The sequence below is a fragment of the Neopsephotus bourkii genome, unplaced genomic scaffold (genome assembly GCF_033783945.1).
Source record: "Neopsephotus bourkii isolate Nb327-2 ecotype Australia unplaced genomic scaffold, CSIRO-AGI_Nbou_v1 NB_168, whole genome shotgun sequence".
NCBI lineage: Eukaryota > Metazoa > Chordata > Aves > Psittaciformes > Psittacidae > Neopsephotus > Neopsephotus bourkii.
The window spans coordinates 9,935,267-9,951,532 of NW_026900684.1; the positions used below are offsets into that span (position 1 = coordinate 9,935,267).

At 40.5% G+C, this 16,266-nt stretch overlaps 1 protein-coding gene across 1 annotated transcript; it reads left to right on the forward strand.

Annotated features, from left to right (window-relative positions):
• Positions 1 to 6,689: 6,689 nt before the first annotated feature.
• On the forward strand, positions 6,690 to 14,278 carry SCRG1 (stimulator of chondrogenesis 1). Its single transcript, XM_061372646.1, has 3 exons — positions 6,690 to 6,828; positions 12,293 to 12,555; positions 14,109 to 14,278. Exons 2-3 carry the CDS (start codon positions 12,320 to 12,322, stop codon positions 14,161 to 14,163), a joined length of 291 nt encoding a protein of 96 aa, XP_061228630.1. The 5' UTR covers positions 6,690 to 6,828; positions 12,293 to 12,319; the 3' UTR covers positions 14,164 to 14,278.
• The last annotated feature ends 1,988 nt before the right edge of the window (positions 14,279 to 16,266 follow it).

Below are 16,266 nucleotides of genomic sequence, written 5' to 3' on the forward strand. Positions count from 1 at the left end.
TATGATGATAGTAAACTACAACAGTAAATGTTCTTTCATGGTTAGAGCTGATTAAAAATGAGCTGCACTCACATGCATTACAAATAAGACCATACTATTTGTCTCTGGTGAGCGTCAAGTCTAATAGCCTTCAAAAAAAGTTCTGCTACCCAAAAGTCTAGGGAGTAGTCTTTCTCAGTGTCAGTTATGACTGCAATCCATAGTTTGTACTCATAGGACACTGATGTTTTGACTTGTTGTTTTGAGTCCAGAATAACAGTCTGGATTCAAAAGTGATTTTAGTAAAATTCTTCTTTATTAATTACAGTGAAAAATCCCAGACAGTATTTAGCCTAGGGCCTCTGGCATACTTTAGACGGCCAGGCCTTCCAGGAGTAAAGCACACTGTCTCATTTCACATGGAGAAGGCCCAAAATGGGGTTATGGTGATGTTTCTCTCTCCATCTCTGTCCTTTAATAGAGCCATATCTGCCTAAGAACCAAGGATCTACCTGGTTTAGATACATTTCAGAGGGCTGCAGAATGTTTTATCTACCAAGAGCAGTAATGCTTGGATGAAACATCTAAAAGCCTTGTGTGTGGCTTCATTTGGGGTACATGCATAGGTGTAGCTAACAAGTCTCCAAAGTCTTCATCTCACAAGATATGAAATAATCTGAGCACACAGCTACGAACACTCTTAGCTTCATTAATATTAGTGGGTTTGCTAGCCATTTTGTATTATCTCTAAAGCTGGTCACATTGTTATCATCAGCTGTACCAATGATGAAGACCTGGTACAGATAGCAGCAGTTCTACTCAGGAGCTGCAACCCTTTACAGACACAAAACCATTGTAAATTAATTTGAAGTTACCAAAGGACTGCGTAATAGATGCTGAAGGTAAGAGCTCCTTGGACAACTTGGCAAAAATGGGATGAGTACTTAGAGGAATGGTTACGGTTCTTTATTTAGTTATTAGAAAAGCAAATCCTTTCCCTCTCAATAAGCATCTGAAATTACCTAATTATTATCTATCAACATATGAAGAGGTTCTGTTGAGACTCAAAGGCAGAAGCCCTTTCAGCTTTCATATGCCCAAAATTATTTCTGGCAGGTAAAGAAGGAGGAAGAACACCAGTGTAAGATAAACCATGACTAAGTGGATAAGGGTGATTCAGCTTCTATTGCAGTACTTCAGTTTCCAGAAAGTGGTTTTTTTGGCAAAAATCCCTCATCAGAGGCTCACAAGGAAACAAACTTCTTTATTCATACTTATCAGAAACAAATGGCAGCATACACAGTCACTTGCCACAGTGCAGGAAGGTTGCTGTTCTCTGAGAGCATTTGGGCTATGACCTGATGAAAAGTGATAGGGACTGATGAGTCAGCAGAAAAAAATGTGCTTTGTCAAACCACAATTATATGAGCTTATTCAAGATGGCACACTCAGTGCAAGTGATTAGAGTGCTGGAGCCTATGCTGAACTGCAAACTGACTTCCATTTGTGCATGGGGCTGAAATCACAGAGTCATTAAGGTTGGAAGGCACCTCTGTTGGAAGGCACCTCTGGAGACTTTCTAGTCCAACTCGCCAGCTCAAGCAGGGTCTGCTATAGCAGGTTCCCCAGTACTGTATTCAGATGGGTTTCTAGTATGTCCAAGGAGGTCTCCACAGACTCTGTGGGCACTGTGACTATCCTCATAGGTAAAAAAGTTCTTTAGATTTTGAAATGGAATCTCCTGTATCCCAGCTGGTGCCCATTGCCTCTTGTCCTGTCTTGGGGCACCACTGGGAACAGTCTGATTTTAACATTGCCGAAACCTCACCAGGTGTTTTTAGATAGATAAGATCTCTACATTTTCCTTTCTTCAGGCTGAAGAGTCCCAGCTCTCCCAGAGTCTTTTTGTACAATAGATATTCCAGTCCTTAATTACCTTTGTAGCCCTTCACTGAACTCAATCTAGTTTGTCCACATCTCTTTCATACTAGGTGACCTGGACCTGGATCCAGCACTCCAGGTGTGTCTCACCAGTGAAGAGCAGAGGGGAATGATCACCTCTCTCAACTTGCTGGCAACACTCCTAATGCAGGCCAGGATACTGCTGGCTTTCTTTGCTGCAAGGGTCCATTGCTGGCTCATGTTCAACCTGGTGCACACTAGGACCCTCAGGTCCTACACTCCAAAGTTGCATTCTAAGTTGGTTCCCAGCCTGCTCCAGTGCATGGGGTGCAGGACTTTGCACTTGCTTTTGTTGAACATCGTGCTGGTTTTGACAGCCTATTTCTCCAGTCCCTTTGAATGGCAGCCTAACCTTTAAATGTATGGTTTCCGTCCTCCGCTCCTGTCCTTTGCAAGCTTCCTGAGGTTGCCATTTCCTCAATTCTCAGCTATCTCCCTCTTCTGTTGTTCCTTGTTTAAAGATCTCCTCACCAGGTTGGCCAGCCTGTTGACAAAGATGTTTTTGCCCCACACCGTCAAAGTTGATACTTTCCAGTTGTGTTGTACTGTTGGTGACCACATGGATGAGCAGCAAAGGTAAAAGTCTGAGTTCTGGACAAGCCTTTACAGTCTCTCTGCAACACTCCAGAGCTGAGTGCCCAGAAAGCAGCCTTGAGTAGCATCAGAGCCACCCTGTAACAGACAAAAGGCAGTGCCGTGGTCAAGGATTTGGTGGTCAGTGTGCTATCTGTAATGCTTTTAGTGGTGAAAAAGGAAAACTAAATCAGACTTACAATTACCAGAAGTTTAGGGTTGGGGTTTTTTTTGTTTGTTTTGCTTCTTCAATTTTTGTCTTTAACTACAGAGAAATTAGCACAGGTGTTAGAGGCAAAGGTATCTCTCTGTTTTCTATCAGACTCCTGGCACTAACCAACTTCAGCAGCTGCAGAAGCAGCTGCATACACTCAAGGACAGGTGCCTTGAAGTATTAACAGCTAAATCCTAGCAAAGCGGTAAAAAATACCCCAAACCAATCCAAATAACCCCCCTTAAAAAACCAACCAACCAAAACCTCATCACATTGTGAATCAACAAAGAATCAGACCAGTCATGGATTTTCAGGTGTCAGACAACCAAAATCTGTGATGGCTGGTAACTGGGAACAGTTTCCCAATTCAGACGAATTTTTCCATAATACATTCAGATCCATTTGCCAGCCTGAGACACCAGACTTTATATTTATACAAAACATTACCTCTTTCAGCCTGTCTGGAATTGATAGTCCATAGCGTCAGCAGGTTCTCAATACATTGCATCCTCTCTACCTTCACAGAAAAGCAGCAGCAGCCTGAGCATGCCAATAGACTATTGATCTGAGGAAATACACTAGAAGATTACTTTGATTACCCCAGTGCTTTGTGTTGCATATTTTAACCAAGCACAGACTGCAGAAAAAGTTGAGAAAACTAACATCAAAACCAGGAAGCCAAAAATCAGAATGAGAAGAAACAGAGGAGCTCTGAGATTCTGGGAACAGATGCTGGAAGCAGCACCCAAAAATAAAGGCAAGAGACAGTAGAAATGTTGCATGAACAAGAACTGCTGTCTCCTGATTTCTTCAGAACAAACAATGAACAGAGTTCCAGAAAACTCAGATGAATCTCCCAGGCTAATACAGGTACAAGGTATAAAGCAAATTATCAGATGCAGGAACTGCAAAGGCAATGATAGAATATTTAACAGCAGAAACATTTCCTAAAACCAATCATCAACAGAACAAAGGACACAAAATAAAAATGACACAAGTAAAAGTGTGAAAAACCTGTTTAAATACTTCTTTTGACTGACATTATAGATGTTGAGTGATGAAAAGCCTGACATGAGGGGTGCAACGCAAGTTATGTTTGTTTTACATGTGTGAATATTTGCAAAATGAGCATATAAGATCTTTATCCTTGCTTAAATACTTGTTCTGCTGAAGAGTGACTCCAAGGCACCCACTGTGATCCTGTAAGCAGTTAATGTCTTAGCTGTGCTGGCACTGTCATTACTGCAGCATTAATTCTCTGAGGTCTTTGTGTATCCCTACAATGCTTACTTCAATTCCCTTATAATCTTCAAGTACAGAAGACTTTCCCACTGCATCATCCTTCAAAATCAGGTTCTGAGGTTCCTTATAGATCTTCTCATATAAACACTATGTATTAATGAACCAGCTGACTCATATGTTAAATGTTATCTTCGAATAAGTTTTAACGTGAGTGGAGGAGCATCAGTATTTCTCCCTGTCAGCCTGAAGAGATCTGAGTTTGATACCAGTAGTACAATAAGATGCAAAGTGATTTTTGTTTGCAGAAAAAAAGCTAAACCTCTGTGGCTCACATTAAAAACACAAAGCACATTTAGAATGTTGAGTAGCTAAAAAAAAAAGAGAAAAAGAAAAAGAAAAAGTGAGATTATTTTCCCAGAGCACATTATACAAATTTAGTCTAGAGTAATGCTGTATGTCAGAGAGCACCACACGTTTGCAGCTGAATTTCAGTGCTGCCTTTTCTTTCTTCTTTCTCACCCTACCAGGCCTGTTCTCCTTTGAAAACTACTTCTCTCCTACGGATTGCTGCTGCTGCTGCTACTACCCTGTCACCACCCCCTCCTGCCTCCATCTGCCACTGCCTCCTCATGGGCCATCACTTCTTTGTGGCTCCAACAGCTCCAGCCAGGGGAAAAAAATAAACAAAACCACAAAAAAGCAGCTGTACTTTTCATCTTACCCTTAATATTGCCATACCTCTTTAGACAGGAATAGGGGCGTGTGTACTTCTAAACCATGATCTCTAACCATAAGGAGTTGAATGCGATTCATGATTCAGTAACTGAAAACATCATCCATGGAGCTATGGTGAGAGAAGGTAAAAAAACACCAGCTAAACATCAGCTTTGTTAGAACTGTCTTTTCTCAAAATGCAGCAGGGCATTTTCTGAAGGAAATATCCCTCACACACTTCGTTTCATAAACAAAACTATCAGTACGCTGGACTGCTGTCCAAACAGGGCTCTCAAAATACCTTCTGGAAACACGGATTACCCCCTGGAAAACACAAGAGAAATTAAATGGACAGGAAAAGAATACGCCTAATACAATTTTATTACATCTTTTCATAAAACCTTCAAATTATTAATATCAAAATTTATTTGCAATTAACTAAAAAGGCATCCAAATTCAAAGTGTCAGCACAATACGCTCTTATTCCCTCCTCTGAGTTCTACCCCTGCTTGCAGCCAGTTCTCTGCTGATGTATAGCCACACCAGGCTCACAGCCTCCTCCTGCAGTACAACGCTGCCCTGGAACAGTGTGTACTCCCAAAGGCATTAGGATAATCTTGTTTAAGGCAAGGACAGCCGTGGTCAGGATCTGCACCAGAAAAACACTTCTGTTGGAAAGCAGAGGCACCGCCAGGCATTTTGTCAGCCTGAAAAGGCAAGAATCTCCTGTTCTGACAGCAGCTGCCCACTGCTACCTCCTCCCTCCTCTTTTAAGTCACCATGCCTGTAACAGAAGTGGCAAAAAAATGTCCTGCCTGACATTTCCAATCTGAATTAGAGGCAGAGGTACAACTATGCATCCTGCTTTCTGCTGTCCCAGCTGCCTATCTCCAGCAGAGAGGGGGAATGCCCAGCTGTATGGGACCACTGTGAGTAGGTGGGTGCAGTTTCAAGAGCTTTGCTTCTAAGCATCTGTGCTTTTCGCATACTCTGCTTGCTGAGGCAGCAGAAGATGGAATGCACATTTCTTATAGATGCCCTAGTTCACTTCTGGCATATGATAAATCCAACTGAACAAGCACCAAGACATCAAATTACAAACTGTCATGGTTTAACTGTTACAGCTGAACCCAGGACAGTCAGGTAAGCAGAGGCACCTTTTTGTACTCCTAACAAACCTCTGTACTGGAAGCAGCCCAACAGATAGAAAAAAATAAAATTCTTACGAAGCAACATCAGAATCAGAATAATGCAGACCAGAAAATGTGAGAATTACAACTCAACAGCTAAAGTGCAACCATACTTCTCTATTCACATCACAAAATAGATCTAGGAATAGAATTAGGGCCAAATCGGAAATATGAGGGCACACACTTCACCCTCAAGGTCATTTTCTCATTAATACATAATACCTCAATTCCATCTAAGAAACTCATTATGTGTTTTTATGGTACCAGATTATTTAATTCACTATATTAGACTAAAATTACTTCCTCTGAAATACTGTTCAATGTAATGCTTTACTTCTCGATTAAACGGTTGGTCAGTAAGGAACTCAGTGTGTGGCACTGTTGAGTACACTGCATTAGCGATCTAGTTAAAGTAATTATAGTTTTTTCAATCTTCTCAGTTTCAAAAACATGAAAGAATCCCAAAGTCAGGAAGTAAAGTATTGCCTGAGATTGTTCTTCTCCACCCAGTGCAAGATAAGGCATCTGTCCAGCAACAATGTTGCTCTGCCTATGCATTCCTGGGAGCCATCTCCTTCCTGCTCTCTCCAGCCTTCTTAAGCTCCACAGCAAGACCCATTCTGGATGTTATGCTTTGCTCTCTGAGAAGACACCTTCTCATCTTGGATGAGCTGTTTCCTGCTGGAAAGGAGGTGTTGAACTTTTTGCCCTTAGTCCAGGTTGCCAGTGACTGAAAGAGGTAGGTCTTGAAGCCAGCCCATCCTCTGAACCCTCGGTGGACAAGAGAGCCATCAGTCGAAGGGAGAAGTCAAGACAAACAAAGAGCTGTTTGTACAGCATCTCCCATCAGCCCTCCCTCCCTCTTCTCATCCCCACCAGCTCTAGCTCTCTCTGGGCACATCTAAAAAGATACAGCTGCCAAGAAAGTGGAAGGGAGTGAAGCACAAGAGAAAGGTATGTCTTGTTCCTGAAATTATCCTTGTGCACTTGTTCTGCTGATACTAGTTACAGAGTCCAGCATTAGAAATATATATGGGAACATGCAGAAGATTTGGGAGAAGCAGATCCATTGTAGGCAAGAAATACTCTTCAAGACAAATGCGCAGATACAATCCAGCTAAAGAGAATTCTTTTACTATCTTGCTCTTATTCAAAGTTGGATGCTACATATTAACATCTGAAGTCATTAAACATACTATATTGCCTTCCAGTGCTCAATGTTATTGCAAAATTGGTGAATATGGAGAGAGGTACATTCACATGAATTGCTGTCTTTAAGAAAACGAAATGGGTTGTCATGAGAACTCAGTTTCTGGAAAGAATCATGGTATTGATGGTAATTACAAAGCAGTAATTCACTGAATTCATTCTCAGTGGCATAGTTGCTGTCCTTACAATGCACCAACTGTTCAAGCAAAACAGATTTGAAGGATTTTTCTTTTTTTTTTTTAATAGAAAATAACTTCTTCATAATGTTATCAGTTATGCAGCTCTTGTGTAATGATTTCTTCGAGGTGCCCTAATAAACCCAACTATTATGCACTAACACACAGGCATTTCTGAAATGGAAACTTGACAAATAAACAATAAAAGACATTTTATTTTGAATAGATATTTTTAGCTCTTTAACTTGATGTGCATTAAGGAGTAAATACATATTAATTTCATGTTAAGTGCAACTTATTAACCCAGTACATGCCACTGCACAGACTGGAAAAGATCTGACACCAAAAGTGTATTAATTACGTATTCTTTGTTTTCAACATCAGGAGATGCAGCCTGCTTAATAATGCTGAAGGCTATATTTAATGGTTGATAGACCAGACCGTAAATCTTTATCTTTTCCGAAACATGCAGGATCTCTAGACGTACTGAAATACACATTTTATGCCATTTCTCAGTTTTCACTATTTCTATCCCCTAACACCTGAGCTCCTACTAATACCATGTGACCTTTAAAGGGCAGCACATCTCGTGAAATTTTACTCCATTGTTCTTGGCCAAGAAGGCTGAAAACTTGTGTTTTAATCTTTGGTCTTTTCTGACTACCTCTGCACCTAGCAGATCCAAAGACTATATAGTGCCAAATTGCCTGGCAAAGAGTAATTCAAACACTTTCAGCTGAATGAGCAGAGGGTAGCACTGATTCTTGACTCACTGTGCACATTCCAGAACTAAGCATTTTCCTTTACACAAAACTCCAAATTATTTCAAAGCACTTGCATTCCCAGCTGCACTTGGTCTCCAACTTTACTTACCCCAAGTCAAAGTAACCGAAGTAAGTAATTCACTGGAAAGAACGTATGCAAAGGCAAGGAGCTTGTTTTCAGTATTTTCAGATGGCCTTACTCCTGCTAGAATTTCAAATAATATAGTCTTGATTGAGCAACCTGGTCAGGCCTAGCATGATTGGCATTGCTACCTTTTCAGAAGGTTTTATACAATAAAGAAATGAGAGAGGGCGCTTGAGGCAATGAGTCTTTGAGTCACCTTAGTGATTGGATTTGTTCACCTTAATTCCCTGATCCTTTTTACGAGAAAACACTGTTTCTGTAGTATGCAAAAGCAGATAAAGTCTTTAACATGCATTTGAAATAAATATGCATGTACTAGCTCTGTTATTTACCCAGGTGATCGGTGACATTCCATCATCTGTGCAATCCTATTTGAGAAAAGAAGTTGCAGCAGTTTGCTAGAAAAAGATGCTGCATTTGAAAGGTCTGCCAAGTTTATCAGCATCGATCCAGTGCAGGGAGATGATGAAACACTTCAGGTCCTTGGCAATCTTTCATCTGCAAATAGGGAGGGTTCTCTCACAGGGAAGAAATAACCTTTTGAAGAAAGGTCTTTTGACTAAAAGGTTCCTTTTGATTATGATCTAGGGGAAAAAGAAAAGCAGAAATAAAATAATAACAAAAATAAACATTTCTTCTGAATAGCAGCAATGCTGAGCATCAGTAAGATGCTTAACTGACCTGTTAGCAAAGCTGTGTATCCATTGCTCGTCAGCATACTGATTTTGCTAATACTCATTTTGGCAGTCACCCACATAAACCCTCTCAATAATGCACTACCGCAATATCCTGTTATATTCAAACGAAAGTAGTGAGTTACCTTAAATCATAGGTCATGATTTTTTAATCTAGCAATTTGACAGTTTATAGAAAATCTGCCCATATTCAGAACAGAATGAATTCCTACAGATTTTGAGCATTCCAGCTGAGCTCCAGGTAGGGAAATATCACCCACATCATTAGAAATGAAAACAAACAGCAAAACCTTACACAAGAGCAAGACATCATGAACACCTCGTCCTCAGGGGAAGAACTCACAGAATAATCTAATCACAGGAAACAAAGGCATGAACCCCCAGTTTCCTAAATATCTCTTTCATGGAAATTTTCTTCCATTAAATACTTAAATAATTAAGCTCAATTATCTGAACAGAAGAATGTTAATCTGTATGCCCTGACGTTGGCATTTATCAAGGTATAGTATAAATAAACTTGCTCTCTTTAGGCATTAGAGTTCTCTGAACAGAGCCCTCATAACTGCAGTGTTTATACTCCTACAAAATAAAACCATTATTATAATACTATAGATTCTTTACTCAAGACTAAAAAACAACATTAGGCAAAGTTAGAACAATGTTTACATTATTTGAGAAGTAGTTTTGAGGTCTAAACCTAATAAAGACAGTATGTTTTTTCAATATTGCTCTCTAAGGTAATTAAAAAATAGATCCCCAAGGCTCCATTACTAGTGGTTTATAGGCGTCTCCTACTCAAAAGTTCATATACAGGTTCATGGAAACTAAAAGGAATTATTCAATGAATTTTGCTTCTAAAACAGAAGTTAAAAAATACACAAAGGCTTATTTTCACTTTTTAATATTTTATTTGGCTACTGGTGTTCAAGAAACAAATTTGCTCAAAATCCCACGGAAAAATATAATTGAAGAGCATCAAGGTGTCAGATTTTACACCTGCTACAAATTTAAATTCCCAGATTTTCTTACAGTCTCTGGGATGTCATTCACTGGCTGAAGAAATGGAAGATTGGAAAGATAGTTATGGTAGTGATACAACTACACAGGAAAAATAACTACAAAACCCAGTAAAAAGATACATTTAATAGCTTTTTGTTTGTTTTTAAGGGTGATCTCAAGAGCTGAAAAAACTAACCCAAGTGAGACTCCATTAATTAGCTTCTATAACCAGCGTGCCTTATTTTTTTTCTTATCTAGATAATAGTTCCGCCATCTTGCCTTTGGTCAGACATTGCCTTATGCCAAGTTATTTTTGGGTTAGTCTAGAGCAGCCTATTCTTCAGCCTTGCAATAAAGACTACAGCCAGCCAATAAATAACACTGTAGTGTTAGGGGATTGACACCAAAGTGCCAACAGGGTGAAGGGCAGCAAAGTCTTCCTTCATAAAATTGTTAAGCTTGAAAGTGACCTTAAATATCATCTAGTTCCAACCCCCTGCCACAGGATGGGACACCTTCCACTAGCAAAGGTTGCCCAAGGCTCTGTCCAACCTGGCCTTGAACACATCCAGGGATGAGGCATCCACAACTTCTCTGAGCAACCTGTTCCAGTATCTCACCATTGTCATGGTGAAAAACATTTTCTTTAGATCTAATCTAAATCTACCTTCTTCCAGTTTAAAGCCATTCTCCCTTGTCCTGTCACTACATGCCCTTTTAAAAAGTGCCTCTCCAGATTTCTTGTAAGCCCCCTTTAGGTACTGGAAGCTGCTCTAAGGTCTCCCCTGAGCCTTCTCTTCTCCAGACTGAATAACCCCAGCTCTCTCAGCCTGTCTCCATAAGAGAGGCACACTAGCTGCAGGTGGTCTCCTCTGGACTCGCTTGAACAGGTTCACTTCCCTCTTGTGTTGGGGCCTCCAGAACTGCACACAATACTCCAAGTGGGGTCTCATGAGAGCAGAGGGGAGAATCGCCTCCTTCGACCTGCTGGTCACACTCCTTTTGATGCAGCCCAGGACATGGTTGGCTTTCTGGGCTGCAAGCGCACACTGCCGGCTCATGTTCAGTTTCTCATCAACCAACACCCCCAAGTCCTTCTCCGCAGGCCTGCTCTGAATCACTTCTCTGCCCAGCCTGTAGCTGTGTCTGGGATTGCTCCGACCCAGGTGTAGGACCTTGCACTTGGCATGGTTAAACTTCATGAGGTTGGCATCAGCCCACCTCACAGGCGTGTCAAGGTCCCTCTGGATGGCATTCCTGCCCTCCAGGGTATCAAGTGAACCACACAGCTTGGTGTCATCAGCAAACCTGCTGAGGGCGTGCTCCATCCCACTGTCCATGTTAATGACAAAGGCATGAGGCTAACACAAGTGCTTTGAGGCTAACACGAGTACAGTGAGGAGCACTCAGGGAGAACTCACCAACATTTTGTGTTAGTTTTCAGAACAGAATTCTTATTTAAATTCAGTAAGGTAATAGACCCCTTACATTCAAGCATGAGGAAAGGTAAAAGCCCCACTCTCTTTCCTAAGACCAATAAAGCCTAAGTTGAAGCATTGCTCCAAATGCCAATTTAAAAGTGAATACAATTCAAAGGTGTTATCAGAAGCTTTGTGGCATGGCCAGGCTCTGTGCAAAGCAGCACAGAATAGCACAGCAAGCATTAAATGAGCTCATGCAGATGACAGAAAGCCTAGTCACAGACAGGAGAGTTTTGTAAGGGATAATTTATCCCACCTTTTACAAAGCCAATTAAATCATAATGACCTCCTGCAGCAAGACTCAACTAAGTAGGTTGCAGTACCAAAAAAAGATAGAAAACAAGAGAAGAAATTCTCAGTAATGCAGTATCATACCAGAGCCTGCAGTCCAGGACAGTGGCACCTGGCAGCCCCTCAGAGAGCTTCAGCTCTCCTTGCTGTTGTTAATGCTTCAGCTTCTCCAGCAGCCCATGTCAGAGCATTCAGTTAGCATACAATTTTTCCACAACTTTGATGGGGAAAGATAGTATTATTTCTATGTGAGTGATTCTTGCTTGGAGAAGCAACACAGCGAGGAAGGCAAGGAAACACAGCCAGACCTTTTCCCCTGGTTTAGTAGCAATCGATAAAGTCACTCACACCACTGAGAGAACACAGCCAGCTCAAAGCAATTTTCTCAAGGTGAGAGGCCACAGAAACAACAAAATTGCCAGCAACAGAAGCTCCAATTCCCAATGAAAGGATTCCCAAGGTTGTACAGAAAGTAATGAATATCAATTCTGCTGCAATATTATTTACCTCCTACGAGAAAACACTCTCCAGCACTCAGGCTCAAACACCGCTAAAGGTTCACAGGAAAAAATGACAACAACAGGGAGATGCAAGCCAGAGCAAACTGGGGGATCTGTTCAGTAGCTATACCAGTGTCATGTACCTTATTTCTCTTTAGCACCCTGCCACACGAAGCTTGGCAAAAATGAAGATGGTCTCAGTGCTGCTTCTGCTGAGCACCCTCCTGGGTACCCCTGCGGCACCTTCCCGGCATCCTTCTTGTTACAGGAGAGCCCTCAAAGACCACAACTGTGACAGCATACCCGACGGCATGGAGAACCTTCGCCAAATTGATGATGGTCTGCAAAATCACTTTTGGGAAGGGAAGGGCTGTGACGTGATCTGTTACTGCAGCTGGAATGAATTGCTCTGCTGCCCAAAGTAAGACCACACTCATTTTATATAAACCCGTACTGTTCTGTGTGACTGCTCATTATATATCCATCGTTTTACATGATGGAATAAGCAACCATTTTAAAGAAATGCATCACCTCACATGGTTTGAAATAATATTGAGAGAGCCAATTACCTACTCCACCAACAGTTTTCAGGCTTTTTTTTCCAGGGTCTCACCTAGGACTTGCTTATGGTGTAAACCTCCATATCCTATTATAGGGGACTTCAGCATTTAAATCACCCAACTTTTTACTCTTCTGTTTGATCTAGACTGAGCATGAGAACTACATCATAACCTGATTCACAGCACTTTGCAAAGATTTCAGGACCATAAACAAAACTATTAGATTTCTGTTACACATTAAAGAACCGTATTGCTATTCTAAGGCATATGCACATATGTCAGTTGAATAAATGATTCTGTAAAGACAGCTGTTTAAAGTAGGAAAGCAAAAGAGGAGAACAGAGGTTCACAAACAAATACCTGCAAGGGAGGGTAAGGATTTAGCCCAAGAACATAAACACTTCTTTAGCTAGCTGGCACTGCTGACAAAGCTGAATGGTGAAGTTCTTGCTGAACATGGGTTTTGCTGTTGCTGTTTTACAGAAAGAATGTACGTCGCAACAAAATTAATATTGAGTTAATAAACACCACTGGCCTATACTGGCTTGAAGTCATAAAATGTATTAAGATGTATTATTTAATTCAGCTTTCCAGCAACATCTTTTATTCAGGAAATTTAGATTAAAAATATCAACACTGCAAAACTTACCAACGCTTCAGGGACACTAGAATGTAATTGCATTATACAGGCAGGCAAAATTTACTTTTAATATGTGCTCCTCTTACTACACAAGTTTCTGATGCCCCCTAAAATCCAATAAAAGGCAACTTTTCAGTACTCCTGTAGGGGACTATGTCTGAACCAAGCGGGAATGACTTCTGCAGCTACAAACCTCACGTTGAAACTGAATGCAGTTTAAATAAGTTTTTCATCTTTCACTTTCCCTAAAACTAGCTATGGTATTCTCACCCTGAAGCACACTTTAGGTGTCTAGCTTCAATCTCTGAACTGTGAGCAGCCTAATAAAGCCTCTTAACTTTGATACAAATACATAAGGTTTTACTTGAACCATCCTGAGGTACAGACAACCTACGCTGCAGGACTGCTCACAGGACAAACTGCACTAAACAGTAAGCACGTGCATGCATTCAGCATGCACATGCTTTTTTATATAACATTATGTATTTTATAAGTTTACTTTCTCAAAGATAAAATTCCAGGGTGGAGTCTGCGCTGTTCAGGCAATAAAAAGTTTTGCCATCTCTTCCAGATCAGGCCAGCAGAAGTAGAAATGCAGGATCTACATCTAGACCTACAGTCTGGATGTGCATTGCTGGAAGTGCAACCCATGGACACAGTAATCTTATGTATACCCCATCATAAGCTAAAAAATAACAACTAGACATGCATGCCATGTTAAAGCTCTGATAAGCCAGTGATCTAATTATTGAAATATCTGATAATATCTTTCAGGGATATTTTCTTTGGACCAAAGATATCTTTTGTGATACCCTGCAACAGTCAGTGATGGATATCAAGTCTGCCAGTGAAGACAACAGACATCATTCTGCAATCACATAACAATGATTTCAAGGGAGAAAACAAAACCACCACCACAAAAAAAACCCACATTCTAACCACAAGACAGTGCCTCTTTTTACACTGTAGAAAAAAACCTTTTCTATACCTTTTCATAATCTCAAATATGTAAGTTCTCCTTTCAAATTAATTTCCATAATGGTGTAAAAGACTGTACAAGCTCGTAATGCTTTCTAATATTCATCCTGCAGCAAAAAGCCTAACTCTTATTACTCAGTCCAACATTCTCAACAAGTCTGGATGAAGAAACTTTAAGCCTAAGCCTTCACGTCACTGAAGCAACTCACTGCTGTACAGCTTCCTATCGCTTTGCCATCACACACTTAATGCTGCTTTAAGCTGAAGCTACTCTGTCCCTGGCACTTCTGCAGACAGGCTCCCAGAGTCTATCTAAACATCTTAAAATTACATGCACCTACAAAAGGCAAATTTCACATTTAAAAATTCCATGGGGTGAAGGTGTGGAGGGAAGTAGGCAAAATGCGCACTACTAGTACACTAAAGCAGATTTGTATGTGTAACTGGCCACCTGCATTAACTATGCACTCTGTAAAAACCTTAAATTGCCTAACATTGAGCATTAAAATTCTAGGACACTTACAATAGCATATTTATATATATATATCCAGAAGGACACCTAAGGAAGACAGGACTAATTTAGTCTGTTAAGGCAACATAAAAATCCACATTTAAGCAGCTTTTTTAATCAAGCCTTGTTTGAAATACAATACTGCACAATTAAGTTTTAATGCTGGCTTTTTATTTTTGGGCTATCCCTGTAAGGCAATAGCTAGGGAAGAGAAGACAAAGAGGTTTCTCAAAATATTAGAAGCAATCATCTTAATGTTTAAGAGTTATCATGATCTAGGCTGTAGATAGTCACCTCTCAACGCCTGCCAACACCAACTGCAGTACAAGAGAAAAACAGCCAAAAATTTGTGTCCCTTTGTAAGTTTAAGGAAAACCACCTGAACAAAGCAGGCTTATAGGCAGTAAACCCGGCTTGTTGCTTTACATACAAAACCTCTTTGGCTATCAAGTCATACAGAAGGTGTGTAGTACTGAAGTAACTATTTAGCCTTTTCCAGTCAAAAAGTGTACTATTTATCTAATAATCTTAAACCGTTACATCACAAAACCTGCTACCACCAGCTTACCAGACTTATTTCACATGCAGTATGAATATCACAATGACTATTTTTCTTCCTCTGTTAGTAAACCAGGGTTGGATGGTAAAGGGAAGGAGGTGATTATACATAGCTAATAATAAATGTTTCAAGTAAATCTGTGCATACTATTTTTGCCAAGCAATTTTTAGGCTACTGACTGTTAAACAAACAGGCTTTTTAAGCCTGCTTTGTGTAATTATTCTCCAGTCTTTTAGGCTCCCTACCAAATCATCAATTAAGGGTAAAAAAAACCCATAAATCTGACAACCCACAGTCAAAATATCCAAAGTCAGTGCTCTGCTATAAAAACACATGGTATCTGCTCTTGCGTGAAGTCCTCTATAACCTTCTAGCAGTAACAAGGGCACATAACTTCTATCGGTTGTGCCATCTAGTATCTGCATGAATCATGTCACATATGCCTGGCATTCACAGCTTTCCAAAGCAGCAGTAGCAAAAAAAAAAAATAAGGCAGATGCAAATCTGGGTGATAAAGTTAGTAGGTGGTTCTCAGTCATTTTCCTTCCGCCACTCCTGGAAAATCCATAATCCACTGGAGCAAAATTCTGCTGCTTTCCACATGTAGCAGGATATGGTCACTTTAGGGTACTGCCTTAAGACTGATTTCCCATAGAAACTTGCTTTTGTTTCTCTCCTTTCCTCCCAAAGCTTCTTCTATGTGTTCTGCAGGCCTAGGTGAGAACACTCACCCCTGCCAGGCACTCAAGAGAAAAAGCTTTTGTCCTTTGGATGTCCTATCCATGGCCAGGCTCCCCTGGCTGTTTATACTTTAAATGTGACAAGATGAATTTGTGCAGATATTTAGCAAACTTCACAGTCTCTCTAGTGAAACAGGCACTAAA

What these genes read in the sequence shown, in the direction of transcription:
- SCRG1 (XM_061372646.1), top strand. Translation starts at nt 12,320, where the DNA reads ATGAAGATGGTCTCAGTGCTGCTTCTGCTGAGCACCCTCCTGGGTACC. An exon ending in GAATTGCTCTGCTGCCCAAA is followed by an intron (nt 12,556 to 14,108) that starts GTAAGACCACAC and finishes AATATCTTTCAG; the next exon opens with GGATATTTTCTTTGGACCAA.